The following is an 18,388-nucleotide window of genomic DNA, read 5'->3' on the forward strand; positions in this document are numbered from 1 at the left end:
ATGCGTTGGTTCTTGGATGGTGTCTCCCCATGGGTGCTATTTTGACACCGATGTTCCTCAAAAGATTTCAGGCCATCGTCGGGGGACTGGGCACTTGAGATGAAATAGGGTAGTGGACTGTGATTGAATGGGAGAGAGATTTTTGTATTGAAAGATGCTGAGGTGGTCCAACTTTTCTTCTCCCCTGGGCTCTGGGTTTAACATCCGGGTTTGGATTTTGGTAGCATTGGCTGTGCCTTTCTGGCTTATTTGCTCTGCAACTCCAAAAACAGTCTGGATGGTAGGAGAGCAGGCAGAGAGCTAACTAGCTGTTGAATGTGCCATCAGATGGATTTGAAATGGCCCAGCAGGGCATTTGAAGAGCAGGGCAGAAGTGGGGGCCTGATGCTAAAGGACGCGTGGTTGGTGGGCAACTTAACGTGGACACACGCAGCACCCTGAAGGTCACACACTGGACTGGAGGGAGGTGTGCGAGGAGTTCCAGTTCTGGTTAGCAGTGGGCTGGCTGGCTCAGAATGAAAGCTTGCTTGGGGTGCTACTGATCTGAAAAACTAGGGAGGATTTGAGGGAATTCGATTTTCAGGGCAAAGGCAGAATGCTGTGGGGGATCTTAGCCATTGCAATCAATCTGAAGCAGTGTGTGATGAATGGCTTATCACTCGGGAAGCCTGGAACTGCTTCTGCCCTTCACAGAAAGCTCAGTTAAGGGAGCTCTCTGACAGGGGGGACATCTCAGTCTTCAGGCCCAGGCACTCAATAAATATTTGTTGATTTAATTTGCTCATGATCCTTTCCCCCAGATTGTGTTTATACTGCTCATTGTATTTGAAGATAGGCTATTTCACCTTTGATAGTTCACAATACATCTCTAGAGCACAACACGAGCGTCTGCTCGTGCCCCAACAGAATGCTGAATGAGATTCTCATAAAAAAGGAAAAAAAAAAGTCCACGCAAACAAAAGCACGTATTTCTTACCTGGAAGATGGGACTGGAGTATCCCTGGTTTTGGGGAACTTTAATGTCTTTGCCCTGGCAGTTTGGGGTTGGAATCAGAATGATATTCTTTCATCCCGTGTCTTTGAATGTGATCTTGCTGTCGGATTTGGCTCTTCGGCCATGGGCAGCCCTGCGGGTAAAAGCCTACCGCGTCCTTGTAGAAATCCACTCCACCTGTTGGATGTAGGTGACCCTGGACCAATGGCATTATCATTATTTAGAAATTCAATAAAAGAGGCAGTGGTGAAATTAATCAGAAGCCTCCGCAGTTCTGCGGACGTATAGACAAAATTCATTTAGAGGTGGGAGGAGGCATTTTCTGGGGGTGCCACTGGGGACCTGCTGCGTCTTCCCAAACATCTCCTTCTCCCCTCCCCACTCTCAGCATCACAGGTTTTTATTTACACACAGGGATTACCTGTGCCGTTACTCACTCTTCACACCGCCGAGGAGATGGCAGATGCTGGGTGCTGCGCTGGGGAAATTGACCCCAGATCTGTTAACAGCGAACTGAATGAAATGTTCAGAGGTGGAGCTGAATGAATGGGGAGTTTTCACAGAGGCTCTGGTCGTGAGAATGATTTTAATTGTTTTGATTGTTGGTTGCTTTTTAGGATCCTTTTTTGGGACCCCAGACAGTTTTTAAGCCCGCCATGGAGCACATCATTATTTTAAGCTTAGCAAGAATCTTGATCTCAGCATTCTGTGTCTGAAGTATCGTGGGCGTTGCTCGCAGCTTGAGTTGGAGGGAGCAGGAGAGATTCGACAAGACCGGTTTTGGTTGTCTTTGGGGTGGGATTCTGGCGAAGCTGGTGCTGGAGTGAGGGAGTTTCTGTCTCGTGCCTCTTTTTCTTTTTAACTGCCAATTACCCAGGCCACATCCCCAAGCTCTGGATGCCTGGGTGTTTCTCTGAGCCTCTGTTTGCTTGAATTTTACAATATGTTAAAGGTTTAAAAATAAAATGGATCCCAGCTCCCTTCCCTCCCCTGTCAGCAGGGGTACATTTCTTTAGGTCCCTTCTTCTTCCTGGATTGGAGATATTGTCTCATTTAAGCCCTGGCTGAAACCGTGCCTTTCTGCAAACCTTCAGTATAAACTCTAGAAGGGAAAAACCAGTCGGTTTTATATTTTGTGCTAGTTTTACACATGCTGGTTTGATGCTTTTGGAGAACTTGGAAATCTTGGAGGAGCAAAGAGATCTCGATGAGGTTGGAATACGTGGGATGCCAGTGTCTGAATAGGCTGTTTTTAGGAAGGGGGGCTCTCTCTTCCTTTTGGCTCAGGGCTCTTTCCTTTCCTTCTGGGTGATCGGAAGTTTCATTTGGGAGCCAACCATCTAGACACGGTGGAGGAACAAAAAATGACTTCCACCATTGCTTCCCAGATTTTCAGGGAATCAGTTTTTGGTACCTCTTCCTTGCTTTGTCGGCGCTTCTTTGCATGCCCATTTCCTCAACTGCAAAGTGAGGGCGGAGGGGAATGATCCCTTCCTCTTAGGGCTTTTGGGAGGATTATATGAAACCCATAAAGCACTTGATCTAGTACTTGGGACATGGAAAATTCTCAGTAAATGTTCACTGTCGTTATTTTGGTTATTGCTAGTTTGCTGGTCTGTATGTGCCTAGTGTCCCTCTGTTTATACCAAGAGGCTATGGAAGGACCCCAGCAGTAATTAAGTAGTCCAGTTGTGCCAGAGCAGAAACCCAACCTCCCAGATCCCAGGAATTTTCTGCTAGAGAAGCTTAAACATCCTGACCGACCACAAGCTCATATGCAGTGGCCAGATAGCTGCAGGTAAAAGGCGGTTGTGGGGACGGAGTGGATTGGGGGCCAGAATTAGAAGGCCCAGTCCTAGAACGGGTGCCTTTCCATCAAATTGAACAAGTCAAGGCATATATGTGTGAAACAGTCCAGAGGACACAGGGCAAACAATTTTCCTGAAGAACATCATGGTACAAATGGGGTATCTGACTGCTTGAGGAGTCAGGAGAGGAAGGCAGACTTCCTTGTGGGGTCACTTAATGGGTAATGTTAGCTCACAGTTCTTGCCAAGTTACAGTGATGATCTTCACTGCAGAGTCTTTCCATTTCCCCAAGTCAGCCATGATCTCAAGAGCTGGGCTGGGTCTGATTCATCCTGGTTCCCTTGGAGCGTAGGACATGGTAGACCATCAGTAAATACCTGTATTGGAGACTGAGTGTGTTTGCACACTAATTGGAGGTAAAATATTACGCTTTTTAGAAGACAGTGGATTTGGATGAGGGGAGAGAAACGTAGGGAGCATTTCAGGTAGGTTCAAGTGGTAACAACAGCCCATCCATACAGGGCACCAACCCTGTACCAGGCTCTTTTCTAAGCACTTTACACTGATGAACTCATTTAAATTGCACAATGACCCACAAAGAAGATAGTGTCATTATTCCCATCTTACATGTAAGGAAACTGAGACATGGAGAGGTTAAGCAACTTCCCCAGGATCGTGCAGCCCTGACCCTCTCAGCTAGAAGTTGAACCCAGACGCTGTGGCAGCTCGAGTCTGTTAGCCACCGTTCTTTGCTGCCAGGTATCAATGCTGCCGACAGGAAAAATTAGGGAATTTGTGTGGGGTCCCCAGGTTTACATGCTTGTCGGAAGTGGAGGCCCATTGTGGGGAAGGATGAGCAGTGGGGTAGGGGCAGGGTGGAATGAGAGCTGAGAGGCAGTCTAATTGCTGAGTTTTGTTTTCAATCTCTGTAAGTTTTTTGAGTAGGTAGATGACGTAGCTCTTGCATTTTTAAAAAAATTTCTGCCTCCTCTCATTTGGAGTCTCTTCCCTGGGGTGTGTGTGTGCTCACATAAACACATGAGTAGATATTCTCTCCTGGAAATTTCTTTGCTTGAGTGTAAGCTTGGTGAGCTGGGGGGAACTGTGTTGACCTTGCTCTCTACCGTGGCTTTGGGCTGATCATATGCAAAGCACTCAATAAGCATTTGGTGAACTGGTCCAAATCATTTTTATGGCTGCAGCTTTCAATTTGTTGATGACTCTATGATCCGTGTCTATGCAAATCTATGTTTTATACTCCCAGCAGCCTTCTGTCATTTATCCTGAGGATGGCTTATTCCAGCAGAAGATGGCCTGAATTCTCCAAGCAGTCCTACTTCCCTTTTACTGAAATACTTGGGAGTCTGTCTTCCTTTCCCTGTCCAGCCCAGGGCTGTCTGTCACTGTGCCTGCTACTGCCAGATCCCTGTTGCAAAGAGCCTCATCTGTCTTTTGAGTTGTTGTTGTTTTTTTTTAAATAGTCAGCAACTGTAAACAGAATGTGCTCTAGTACACAAAGGTATGCATCTTCTGTACTTCCTAAATAGGTTAAAACAACAACAACAACAACAGCAACAACTGTAACTAGCTCTGGCCTGTGGTTCCTGTCCTCCAGGGCTCTGTTTCTTCCATTTCCACCATCATCCAGACTAGATATCGGATCTTTGCCTCTTTCTGTTTTGTTGGGTTCTCTCTTCTCATTCAATTTCTTCTTTCCCTTAGTCAAGCACATCTTGTTCTACTTGCCTTATTCTGTTCTCTATTTAGACTGTACGTGCTTGCCTCGCGGGCCTGGCAGGACCATTCTGCCGCCTTCTTGTTTGTCTTAAAGATACCTTTAGGAAATCTAATCCAAACGAGCCTAGCCCAATCCTGAAGATTAGGCTCCAAAAGATCTGTCAAGTGCGTTTTTTGCTGGCCTACACATGCTAATTTGCATGGTTGCCTCGGCTCCCTTAAGAAGACAGTAATTGACTAAGTGGTGCTATGTGTTCCCAAGCTCTGCGCCAGTTTGGCACCTCTTCCTTCGCCTAAGTGAATTTCTCGCCATTCTCTCTGTTTTACTTGTCTTTTGTCTCCTGACCTCCGTCACCTTCCTGTCTCTGACCAGCTTCGTCAAAGAATAGCCTTCACTCCATGCCTCTTTTCCAATCTCTCCAACCTTATGGAAACTGCTGTTTGAGAAGCCACTGATTCCACCCCAACTCCAAAGCCAGTGATCCCCACCTTGCCACGTGATACCGTCATTTACCACGTGTGTCTTGAAACTTTTTGCTTGCTTCTCTTCTGCGTTGTGGAAGCTCGGTCTTCCCTCCCACCTCCCTGCCTGTCAGTCTCACTGCTTCCTGGCTGTTGTCTTCTGTTCTGGGTTCTTGAAATGCTGCACCATCTCCTCAGGTTCCAGCAATTGCCTTTTTAGCCTGGTCTTCCTTATATGACTTACACTTTCACTTCCTCTTGGCTTTCCTCCCTGTGTGCCCTGTGTTCATTATGGCCAGGATGTTCTACCAGTTTCTCAATGTCCCTGTCCTCTGTTTCCTCCCAACACAGACAGGCTTCTCTGCTCACTCAGTGAGCCAGTAGGTGCCAATTTGGTTTCCTTGTTTCATTTAACAGACTACTACTCTCCCTACCCTTTTAGACAAGAAAACAGAGTCATCTGAAGCTACTTTCCATCTCCCCCTTCAGCCCATCATTTGCCAGGTCCTCTCTCTAAGCTGGACCTCTAGGATGACACTTGCATTTATGCCTTTCTTTCTGTTCCTTACTGCCACCCCTCATAGAGCTTTGCTTGGACTGGTGCAGTAGCCTCCTAACCAATTTCCCTGCCTCCAGTTTTCCCAGCTTTGATCCGTTCTCCACAGAGGGTGGAATTCTTCCAAAGTACAAATTGGATGATGTCATTCTCCTACTCAGACCTTCAATGGCATCACAGTGTGCGCAGAATTAATGGCTGCTCCTGAACTTGGTATTCAAGCCTGGTATGCCAAGACCCCAGCCTTCCTTTTCATTCATACCTCCTCCTCCCACCCTGTGTCTGGGCACACTGCTCAATACTCACTGACAACAGGGACCATCATGTCTTCCACCTCTTGCCTGAAACAGTGCGTTGCCCTTGGCAGGTCTTCAAAGAACATTTGTCAAATTGAAGTACACTAAAGTGGCCAGGGATTATGCCAGTTCCTTCTCCACAAGTGCTAATGGAAGCTGTCCTCTAGCGAGCACTTCTTGTGTGCCTAGAGCTGTGCTGAGTGCCTTACATGCATTATCTCACTCGGTCTTCCCAGTCCGGCCATCACTCTGTGCGGTAGTAGGTATTAACCCTGTTTCCAGAGGAGGACACTGAGCCTCAGGCGGACCGAGTTCTTTTCCTGACTTCTTGCAGGTAGTAACACATCGAAGACTTAGACCCATCCCTGGCTGCCTCCAGGAGCACTGTGCTGTCCTGCCTCTAACAGTTGTGACTTGGCTGGATTGTGCGGGACCTACGGGCTAGCCTAATAATAAGGGTGAAAGAGTGGCTCCTGCTGAGAATTCACTACAGCACTGTTCCAAGTGCTTGACATTCTTGCTTAATCCCAGCAGCACCCATTGTTTTACGGATAAGGAAACTAATCATGAAGCTTGGGTTTTTTAAGATTTATTTATTATTTGGGGGAGAAGCCAGGGAAGGGCAGAGGCAGAGAGAGGGAGACAATCCCAAGCAATCTCCACGCTGAGTGCAGAGCCCGATGCAGGGCTTGATCTCATGACCCTGAGATCACAACCTGAGCCAAAATCAAGAATTGAATCTCAACCAACTGAGCCACCCAGACGCCCCAAAGCTTGAGTTACTTCTTGAAGTTCATGCACCTTGCATGTGGCAGAAAATGGCCAACTTTTCGAACTTTTAACTTTAGAGTTGACATAAGTCTTCTTTGTTCTGGGGCACAAACTGTGGTACACTCCTTAAAAGACCAGGCTTTGGAATCGAAGATGTGGGTTCCCATCTAGGCTCTGCCGCTCACCGCCTGTGTGAATGAGGCATTTAGTTTCTCCCAGCATCAATCCCGTCATGTATAAAGTAGGGGTTGTTACAGCGCTTACCTGCTAGGTTTGTTGGGGGGAACACACAGAGTATGTGGTGTTAGCACCTGGAGCAGAGTGAGTGTCCGTTTCATATTCTTGTTATTTTGGGGTAAGGATGGGCCAGGGGATGCTTTCAATTCTCCCTTCGTCCCTGCTTGAGTTTATAAAGACATCTTGCTGGTTTCTGCCCATTGAGACAATCAGGCTCCACGTGGGGTTCCTGACAGATGTCCTAATATCTCCATCCAATTTTTTATTCTGAATGGAGCCCGTGATGTGTTAGCTAAACTGGTTCCTTCCATAAAACATGCTCGAGGCTTCTGGTGGGATCTAGTTCCAGTGGGATCTAGTTCCAGTGGGGTCTGGAACTTGGTGCTGGGGAAATGGCCTATGCCCAACCTGGGTGGCTCGTACTCCCACCCATCCCCCAGTGCTTGAGTGTCCCCTGGAGGGGACAGTGCGCGTGTCATCATGACACTGCTGTCCTAGAACCAGTGTATCTGGGCACCTCCCAGGCAAGGGCCAGAAAGCTTTATCGTGCCAGCGTGCCAGCACTGATTCCTGATTCCGCATACTTCTTGTTTTGGATTCCTTTGTCCACTGTGAACTTTCACTGAGGCTGCCTGGGGCACAGAAATATTTGGCATACCATTCATTCACCCGTTCAGTCACTCCGCAGAGACGCTGCTCTAGGCCTTGCGGGATAACTGAAAAAGACAGACAGGGTCCCTGCCCTCAAGAAGCTAGCATTCTGTTGGGGGAGACAGAGGATAAATAAGTTCATAAATAAGAGATTTGCAGATGATGGTGAGGGCTGCGAAGAAATTAGAACCTGGGGTGGGGAATGACCACCTAGATCCCCGAGTCCGGGACAAGCCTGCGGGTGTCCAGTGAGCACAGAGCCCGGAGGGTGGAGCTTTTGAGGTTGGATGGGCTTTCAGGTTTGGATTCTGAGTGGGGACGTGGTACTTGTGGTTGTCATTGACCAAGTGTGGTGGATGGAAAAGCAGTAAGAACTGGACTCAATGAGATAAGTTAGGCCCCTGCGGCCATCCAGGAAGGAGGCGGAAGTATGGCATTAACCCACAGAGCGGGACACTGGCTTAGAGGTGGGGACTGTGTGAGAAGTCTCACCAGTAGCTATATTTTCATTAATTATGTGACTTTAAATAAATGCTTCTAGAGTTACATATTAATCATTCCAAGCAAATGCTCTAATTCAGCCGGAGACCACTGCTGTGTGTGTGTTTGGGAGAGAGTGGTGTAGATGGGTAGGTAAGGGTGCCCCAAAGCTAGCTAGACTCTGAAAATTTAGTAGAGCCGTATTTTTAATATTTCCAAGTGTTCATGATGGACACCACTTGTATATTTTTAAATGGGCTTATAAAGTTAGTTCATAAATTTCAGAATGCTCAATCTTAAAAGCCAATATATTTTTGGAACAGAATGCTGATGAGTGTTTTATTTTTTGCACCATATTACATCTTGCTGTTGCATGTATTTTTAGTGCTGTTGGCCACAATTAAGGTAGGGCCCTCAGCTGAGCTAATTTTGATTCCCTGGGTTTAGACTCAAGTATCTGTTCTTGGTTATCTCGAGAAGATCTGTGATTTGTGATCTGGGTCCTCTGGGATCTGGTGGTATCTTCTGCAGTCTCAGGTTCCTCTTCCCAAGGGAATAAATGGTTGGCTTGATGGCTTAAGCATGATTTTCATTATTATAGCAGTGACCAGAGATACTCAACGCATAGGCTTCCTTGAAGATGGAAGTACGGATTGTCTCCTCTTTGGCTAGGAAGCATTCTCGTGGTAGCCTTATTAAAGAATTTTTTTGAGTCATGTGGATTATTATAGACACCGGGAAAACTACATTTTATCATTTGTACTTAAATGTTGAAGTTACATGGAAAGCAATTTTTAGGTCACATCTAACACATTTTAAGCAAATATTCTTTCCGCTGCAGCAGAACCCACCGAACCCGACCTTCCCTCAGTGTGTTATATACCATTACCTCTATTAATACTTGGTGGGCCCCTGTAATTATAAAGCAGATGTGTATATCAGGAAGAGATGTTGATTTCAGAGTAAATTTTTCTAGAAAATAGAAGCTGGAAAAAAAGAGGAAAACCCAAACTTGGCTTCGTGCTCGAAGAGACAGCACTGCTGTGTGTGGGTGGCTGGCTGCATGCTCCCGCTGCTCAGAAGTGCCTTTTCTCTCCATGGGTATAACTGGCTGTGTATCAGAGATGTGGCCAGGAGGAGTAGGCAAGCAATGTGTGGGCAGGCTGCATGTTCTTTTATTAGCATCCTTATTGTACTGCATCTCATCGAGCCCCGAGCATGAACCAGCTTGGGCCCCTGAAGTCTGTACTGTTTCCTATTTAATTACCCCCCCTCGAGCCACCAAATGAAGGAGGAAGAGTTGCTCTTGTGTGTGCATTGAGCTGTTCCTGGAGGTGGCTATGGACTGATCTGGATGGAAGTTCTTGGGCACCCGGGCTGCCCTGGACTCAGCCTTGGAGCTGCCCTCCCAGCATTGCCCTCAGCCAGTCACGAATAGAGGTTACCTTCCCTTGAGTGATCCATTTCCCTTTCTCCTGTAAGCTCGCTCCTCTGGGTCTCTGCGGCGCTGTTCTTGGGTTGCTTCTCTTGGGTTTGTCCAAGGCTGACTGGCTGAGAAGTAGCAGAGTCAGGATTTGAACCTATGGCCGTTGGGTTGCAGAGCCCAACTTTGAAGCAAAACCAGTTCTGTCCCACACCAGCGCCCACATCATTGTATTGGGTAGGAGCATGTAGAGGCCATAGGGTAAGCCATTCCCTTAGCTTCAGTGCCATCCTATAGGATTGTTGAGTGAGTTCAGTGATGTAACTTGTAACTCATAAAGTTTCAAGTATAGTGTCTGATACGTAGTTAAGTCTCAACGAATGGACACTATTATTGATGACAAAGGTAGTGACATTAATTCTCTCTCCTACGTTGCTGCTTGTCTGAGGATGGCTTTCTTAACTAGGCTTTCTTAACTAGGAATCTACATGAAAAATAAATAGAATACAAATATGTTGAGCTATAGCTGTCTCTAGTATGTTTCTCTTACAGAAGTAATTCATGGAAATGGCATAGTGACGTATTAAAAATAAGGGTAAGAATAGTCTTTAATCACTGTCTGAAATCTTCACATTGTCTTGAAATTCATAGCCCACCATGATGAACTTCAAAATTATGTCCCCACTCAAGGAGTGACCAAAAGACACCAATACCAAGTGGCCTGGCCAAAATGGCACCTCGAGCCAAATGCTAGGGATGGTCATACTATTAGTTTTAAATCCCTAGACCTGAAATCGCAGGTGCTTTCTTCTAATTAGCATCCTGCTTCTCAATCCTCTTTGTACGTTAGAATCACCCAAGAGCTTAATAAAATGGCGCTGCCCAGCCCCCTCTTCCAGTCATTCTCTGGTGTAATTGGTCTAGTTGGGTCCTGTATATCAGGGTCTTTTGTTGTTGTTGTTTTGTTTTTTATAAGACTTTATATTTTTGAGAGCAGTTTTAGGTTCCCAGAGATAGTAGCAAGAGGTGCAGAGGTTTCCTATTTATTCCCAAATGGGCACAGCCTCTCCCATCATCAACATCTCCCACCAAGAGGGTATTCTCATTATAGTTGCTGAACCTACAGGCACACGTCATCATCCCACAGTTGACCTTAGAGCTCACTCTTAGTGTTGTATGTATTATGGGTTTGGACAAATGTGTAAGGACCCAGACCCACCATCATAGTATCCCATGGAATATTTTCACTGCCTTACATCAGTATTTTATAAAATCTTCCCAGGCGATTCTAATATGCAGCAAGGTTGAAGACCAGGGAAGTTCCAGAAAGCTGTGAGGACCTTTACCCCTACTCCATTCCTCCAGCCTTAGGTACAGTCTGGGTTCAGTACCAGCATTCTTACCATAGCTTTTTTTTAGGTGTCATTTTTATTTATTCTTAAAAAAAAAAAAAAAGAGAGAGATTTCTTTAGCACCTTTATTCTGAAGAGCTCTTAATTGCTGTACTTAGAACTTCTAAACACTGAACATTTGTCAAGCATCAAAATAGCTATCAAAATAAAAAGAGGGACCTGGATCTCAGGTGGCGAGGAGGGCTGTCTGACGGTCTCCCATGAGTGCAGTTGGGTGGGGGGTGCATATCCCTTTGATTCTGGGCCTCATTAATGAGTGACCTAGAAATGCTTTTTTTTTTTTTTTTTTTGAGTAAGCAATCAGCTTTTATACCTACAGCAACGCACTGCTGGATCCTGTCCTCCATTTGTTATCAAGTTTTGGGACCACTTCCCACCCCAACATCAGGCACCCCCTGTAATCGTTCTTTTAGAAGGGGCTGTGATCAGGCACAAAGAGCTATGGCCTCTGCTATCGTCCCTGACCCAGGTCAGGGTGTAACTTAGTGACATGTGGGTGTTTCCTGATTACTAAAGGACCGGGGACCCCGTGTGTGGATCATCCCTCCCTCCTTGGGGTGTTTGGGTCTCCTTCTCTAGCCTACTCACCACAGTGAAGTCAGGAATATGGGAAGTAGCAAAGGCAGCCCAAGGTCATGCCAAGCAACGCATTTCATTTCAGATTAAAAAGCAAAAGTGTGCATGTGTGTGGGTTTTGGCTAGATTTTAGATAGAAAATAGGCTAGTGAGAGCTCTAGAACTAGATTAAAATTTTTTGCCCAAAGTGATGTCAAAAAATTTGTTTCTGGATTTCAGTCCCTGTTGCCCATTTCTGTGAACAATCAACATTTGTTTTAATGTGAATAATAACACGGAATACTTTTAGCCCCCCAAGTTTTACTATCTCAAACAACTGTTCTAGGCCTGCAAGGCATGTATTTATTTATACCGTTGCATGGGTTGTGATGATAGAAATGACAATGACGGTAGCCATGGTTGACATTTATTGAGCCCTTGTAATGTGCCAGGTGCTGTGCCAAGGGTGATATCTGGCTGATCTCATTTAACCCTCACAAGAACTCTTTGGAGTAGGTTGAGAATTATCTCCATTTCAAAGATGAGGAGACTGAGGCTCCCTGAGTGGCAGAGTCAGATTTTGAACAGAGCAGCATGCCTCTGGGTGTCCACTGCAGCGTGGTTGTAGGGAGCTGTCACTGGGGTACAGCCAGCCAGCCAGCCCTGCCGTGCCAGCCCTTGCCACTGGGCCAGGGAGAGAGGGCTAAGTTGCTGCAGGAAACAGACCTCATGTAGGCCAGGAAGTAGTTTGGGGCATCAGAAAGCAGAATTTCACTCGCTGGTAAGAAGTGGGTGCTCACCGATGACCGGCTCCTGCAACGCTGTTACCAAGGCAACAAAGATGGGCACGTGGGGCGGTGGTGGGCTCTGTCACATGTCCCTCTGAGCCCAAGAACCTCTGCTGGCTGTTCCTCTCTCCTTACCCTTCACCCATCCCAGGGTTCATGCCGAGGGTGCCAATCCCTGAGGGCAGCTGCCCTGAGTGAGAGGTGGCCTCTCCACCCATAACTCACTGCTTCTCAGGACGAGGCAGAGTGCGTGAGTGACATATACATGTATGGGTAAGCGCCTCCTTTCTGTGGAGAGGGCCTCCTTCTAGCCCCCTCTTGGGAGGCCATGCTGCATTCTTTTCATGATGCCGTCCTGGGCACTCTGTCTGGTGCGCCTGTCAGTCCTGACCTCCAGCTCTCCATAGAGACCAGCAGAGATCATTTGCGACTTGGCAGCTCGCCTCCTAGAATGATAGAGGATAAAGAGTTAAGACCCAGCTAGCTTCAGGCCGGAGCCCTGTGTGTAGTCCGTGCTCAAGAAGCGTACCAGTCTCCTATTGCTGCTGTAACACGTTGTCTCAAATAAGTGGCTTAAAACAGCATGAACTATCACCTTGGAGTTCTGGATGCCAGGAATCCAAGATGGGTTTTTCTGGGATGAAACCAGGGCATAGACAGGGCTGTGCTCTGTGGAGCCTCTAGGAGAGAATCGGTTTCCTTACCTTTCCCAGCTTCTAGAGGCCACCCAGGTTCTTTGGCTCCGGGCCCCTTCCTCCGCCTTCAAAGCTAGCAGCATAGCATCTTTGACTCTCTCTCTCTGACCCTGACCTGACTTCTGCTGTCACATTGCCTTCCCTCCTCTACTTTTGTCTCTGAAGGACCCTTGTGATAATATCACATCTGCCTAGAAATCCAAGATAATCTCCCCATCTCAGAACTCTTACCTTAGTCCCTCTGCAAAGTCCCTTTTGAGTCCCTTGACTCAATGCCAAGTAATGGATTCACAGGTTCCGGGGATCAGGACACAGACAAGTTGGGGGTGGGGGACTTACTTGGCTCACAATAATAAGCATTAGCTGGGGTTTTTGGTCTTTTTTTTTTTCTTTTTTAATTTTTTATTTGAGAGAGAGAGAGCAGAACGAGCGAGAACACGAGTTGGGAGAGGGAGAAGCAGACTCCCTGCGGAGAAGGGAGCCCGACGTGGGGCTCTATCCCAGGACCCTGAGATCATGACGTGAGCCGAAGCCAGACATTTAACCGACTGAGCCACCCAGGCACCCGCTTTAGCTGTTTTTATAAAACAGAACAGAACCAAATTGGCTAGCTTGGGGCTAGAAGAACCAGTAACTTGATCAGTATTGTTACTGATGATGTTTGTTAGGCACTTGCTGTGTAAGCTCACTCTTGCCTCAGGGCCTTTGCATCTTAGTCCCCTTCCCTGGAGCATGTTTCCTTCCAGAACTTGGATGGCCAGGACCTTCTTATCCTTCAGGTCCCAGCTCAGATGTCACCACTCAGAGAGGCCCTTTCTGGTGACCCTTGCTTAGACCAAGTCCCTGACCCATTTCCTTCTCTCACACCATAGCCCCCTGTGTCCTTCTTTGGCATCATCTGTAACTTTTTGTTTGTGGGTGTACCTGATGCATGCTGTCTGCCCTCTGCTCCGGGAGGGCCGGGGCCCTGGCTGTCTTGTTCATAGCTGTTCTAGTACCTGGAACAGAGCAGGGGCACAGTGCGTATCTGTTCCATGAGTAGGTGAAAGAAGCCAGGTAGGCACAACGCCATGCGTTTAATGCTCACGCTCCCCTCTGTGAGAAGTCCCTTCATCGTCCCATCTCACAGATACGGCAACCAGGGCCCAGAGAGGTTGAATCATTGCCTCAGGTCCACGGCGACTGAGTTTACACCCAGGTTGGCCAGAGTTCTTGCTTCTGTCCACCTCTCTGCCTCGTGGCCTTGAGGTCATCAGAAGCTTCTCGAACCAGCTCTGTGGACGGCCGCAGAACCCTGGCAGGTCCCTTATCTCTGCTGCAGATTCTGAAAGCAGCTTTTCCGAACCACCTGCTGGCCGCTTTGACGCTGGCTTTCTTCTTATCTAGGTCTGTCGTGTCAAGTCTGGACTCCCCTGCCAAGACTAGCTCCATGGAAAAGAAACTTCTCATCAAAAGCAAAGAGCTGCAAGACTCCCAGGACAAGTGTCACAAGGTATTTATTTCCGCAGCCGGCCTCCCTCCTTGCTCCAGGATCCTCCCGTCAATGTATGCCAAGGGAGCCGCCCGGGGCCGCTGCTGGCACTGAGCCACCTGATCCATACCGAGCGGGCGAGGCGCTCCCTCCCTCGCTGAAGTCTCGCCTCCAGCAGCTCAGAGGGAGATGAATTCAGGCCTTGACGTTGCCGTCAATCCTTTAAATCTTAACCAGAGGAGGCCCTGGATTTAGAACGGCCCGTTCCTCAGCATGACCCAGCCCGATGTCTGCTTCTTCCGGCAGGTGGTGTGGGTCCTCACCTGTGGCCGCGATGCCTCCCATCTGCTTTGAGTGATGCGAAGTCTCTCTTCTTAGTCCTTTAAGCCTCCTGCTTATGTAACTGCGGCCACTGTGTTGACTATGCTCAACGTCTCTTAACGCTCACTGTTCCTGCCCCAGGGCAGCTCTCTGGAAGCTCCTAAAACCCACTCCTTGCCTGGGACTCCTCTAAGAGTGCAGACGAATACATATCTCCTTGCCCTGTCCGGGATTGGTCCTCTAGATCTTTGCAAGGAGATGGGGGGGATCAAGATGGATTTGGGATAAAATTAAAGTGACGCTTGCCAAAAACCCAACCAAACCCAAAAAGCATACAGGTGAAAAATGGTGATTGTGGCTTCCTTGCTCACTGGGCTAGAGAAGTGACCAAGTGTGAACCGAGTCTTGGATGAGAGGAGTGACTTAGCATTGGTGACTGTCCTTACGAAGAACTGTGCACCCCCCCGGGCGAAGAAGCAATGGTATTTCCTTCCCAACCTTTGGCGCGTTAGTGCCAGCCCAAGCCACCAGGTGGTTTCGGAGGCTGCTTGAGATTTGATTGCTCCTAACGGACCTCCACGGGCCCTTTTAACCTGTCGATGTGTCTGTTTCAGATGGAGCAGGAAATGACCCGGTTACATCGGAGAGTGTCAGAGGTGGAGGCTGTTCTTAGTCAGAAGGAGGTGGAGCTGAAGGCCTCTGAGACTCAGAGATCCCTCCTGGAGCAGGACCTTGCCACCTACATCACAGAATGCAGTGTGAGCCTTCCCCAAAGCCCCCTTCCCTTGGAGGCGGCCTTGCTGTTGTGTGTGTCTCATCCTGTTTCGTGACGGCTTCATGAGGCACATCACAGCCGATGGCAGAGCGTAGAGACAGAGAGAGAGAGAGGGAGGGAGTGTTCCAAGGCAAGCTGTGTGATTGGCAGGGTAGCCAGAGCCAGGCGGGAGGTCCCAGAACAGTGAGGACTGGGCTCCAGCAGTCCAGGTGCGGAGTCCAGTCCAGTGCGGAGCCTGGACACGGGCCTCAACGTCACTGTGGTGAGCAGCCAAGGGGCCGAGCGCCTCTCATCCCAGCCTCTCTGGCCTGTATCCCGTCCACCACCCGCAGCCTTAAGAGCCCGACTCCTAAATGAGCACAGGAACATGTATTTTGAATCTGCCCGAGATCTCTTTTCCATTGCTTAGAACCAGTGCAGTAACGAGAAAACTCAGCCTGTAAAAAACAAAAGAAAAAAAAAAAACCAAAAAACAAAAACCCAGGCCCTCTCTCATTATTTACCATATGACTTTTTTTGGTTTTGTTTTGTTTTGGTTTTTTTTCCTTTCCCTCACAAGAGTAGACTGTCTTCTCCATTGTCTCGTTCAATTTTTCATTCAGGTGTTTTTTTAATGTGGCCAATTAAACAGTCTTAAGAAATTGAATCACACATTTTTCCAGTTTTTTTCACAAGGGAGAGGAAATCTATAGAACGTGGCTGATTAAGAATAACTGCTATGTTTCCATTCCAGATTTGGCTGCCTTTCAGTGGTGGGTGAAGTTATTCAGATATGTGTTTCAGATCTGTATTTCAGTGCCACTGAAGCGTTGAGGGAACCTTATGGATAAAAGGTGTCCAGAAAACGTAAGCCAGGAGGTGGAATTAGACTCCTTGGGGTCTTAAATGGCAATTAGGCGAGAAGGAAGTCATTGCTACTTTGAAAGAGGGATCTATACCGGGGAGTGCTCTAATCCCCGATATTCCAGAAAAGTCTTCGTAGCCCTCCCAGTGGTGGTTTAACGAAAGGCTAAGGGATCCTGCTGGTTTTCAGTCCCAAACACACAAGTAAGTATCTGCCAGGAGAGGTAGACAGAGGTAGGAGGCAGGTTGTGATGCTGGTTTGCAGTTTCAGGCCGGACCCGAGAGAACACAAAGGTTGAGATGATGTTTCTTGAACCCGAGGGGTTTTACAGGATGAAAAAAGCCGGAGCCAGCAACCAACTGGAAGTTGTCAACTTTGCTCCGTCACCTGAAAGCGTCTTGGTGTCTGCGAAGCAGCTTGCAAGCTCCCTTAATGAATCTTTTCAAACCGAGCAGGAACCACAGGGCACCCCTATTAAAATTTTTGCTTTCCTCAGAGCTTAAAGCGAAGTTTGGAGCAAGCACGGATGGAGGTGTCCCAGGAGGATGACAAAGCACTGCAGCTTCTCCATGATATCCGAGAGCAGAGCCGGAAGCTCCAGGAAATCAAAGAGCAGGTATGACGGCTGCTGGGCCATGGGCCGGCACCTCGGACCTCTAATTCCAGGGGAGGTGTGTTTCGGGAGGGGCGGGGGAGGGAAGAAGGGTGGGGGCGGAGAGAGAGCTATGTAGGTCATTTGGAAACTGTGGATTCTCCATGGTTTATATAAATGGTGGAGCGCTTGTTCTAGCTCCTTTTGAAGTCTGCAGCCCATCATGGCCACTCTTTTCAATTAAAGGTGTAGCTTTAGAACAGAAGTGGCCAAACTGTGGCCCATGGGGCGAATCTGGCTCACCCCCCGTTTTCCACGGCCACGAGCTAAGAATGGCTTTTGCATTTTTAACTGGTTGGGGGAAAAAAAAGCGAAGGAATATTTCATGACGTGTGAAAATTATATGGAATTCAAATTCCAGCATCCATAAATAAAGTTTGATTGGAACACAGCCATGCCCATTCATTTATGTAGTGTCCATGGCTGCTTGTCATGCTACAGTGGCAAGGGTGGGTAGTTGTGACAAAGACCATATGGCCTACAAAGCAGAAGTTACTTGCTATCTAGCTTTTTACAGAAAAAGTTTGCCAATCTATGCTTTAGACCATCAAAAAAATTAATATTTTTATAGCTTTTCGGGGGCACTTTAAGTTTTTGAGGGAAGCCAGGTTATTTCTTTTCTTCCTTTCTTTCCCTTTTTTTTTTTTTTTTTAAAGATTTTATTTCTTTATTTGAGAGAGAGCTAGAGAGAGAGCAGGAATGAGAAGAGGAGCAGAGGGAAAGGGAGAAGCACACTCCCTGAGGCGTCTCAGACCCAGGACCCTGGAATCGTGACCTGAGCCGAAGGCAGAGGCTTAACCTACTGAGCCACCCAGGCGCCCCGAAGCCAGGATGTTTCATAGTTTAACTTGTATCAAGATAGAGAAGAAGTGTTTATTAGCAAAGGCCGCATCAGAATTAACCTGGGAAATCTGAGTGCAGAAAGCCATCCCCTGAGTGTTCAGAAAAGAGAATCAAGATGTTTAAAAAGCCTACTTACTCTCTGTCTGTCTGTCTCTCTCTCTCTTTTTTTTCCTTTCTAAAAGGATTTTCTTTCTGGATGGTTCATTTTTATTTTGCTTTATTGTTTCCTTTTTAGCATGGATTTTTTGGTCCTTTGAAGAAACTGTAAATAGGAACTTTAATGAAGAGATGGCAATGAACGATTGGGAGAGCTGAATTATCAGCTGCCAGGCAACTCTCATTCATTTCAGAACATCTAATGGAAGCAGTGGTGGGAAGGAACATTTTTGTCCCCGAGTAGCACAGACTTAGCCTTCGTGGGGAGGGAGGTGGGAGAGGGCTAATGCAAGAGACTCCCACAAATCATTTGATCCATTAACTTTTCCTTAAAGAAAGAATGAATGTTTTGGGGTTTTTGTTGGCACAATCTGTGTACCACCTTACTATTTGAAACTGATCAGTTAATATCCTCTTGCTCGATCAAGACATTATAAACAAACCTGCAAAGGTAATGTTG

General features: G+C 47.3%; 1 protein-coding gene across 1 annotated transcript in view; it reads left to right on the forward strand.

Annotated features, from left to right (window-relative positions):
• Positions 1-18,388, forward strand: part of CIT (citron rho-interacting serine/threonine kinase) — a 162,018-nt gene that overhangs the window by 64,642 nt on the left and 78,988 nt on the right. The window contains exons 11-13 of the mRNA XM_080820904.1: positions 14,253-14,358; positions 15,273-15,416; positions 16,774-16,893. Of these exons, the coding sequence (XP_080677030.1) occupies positions 14,253-14,358; positions 15,273-15,416; positions 16,774-16,893 (370 nt within the window). The remainder of the gene's footprint in view (positions 1-14,252; positions 14,359-15,272; positions 15,417-16,773; positions 16,894-18,388) is intronic.

This window comes from Martes martes (assembly GCF_963455335.1).
Source record: "Martes martes genome assembly, chromosome: 13".
Taxonomy (NCBI): domain Eukaryota; kingdom Metazoa; phylum Chordata; class Mammalia; order Carnivora; family Mustelidae; genus Martes; species Martes martes.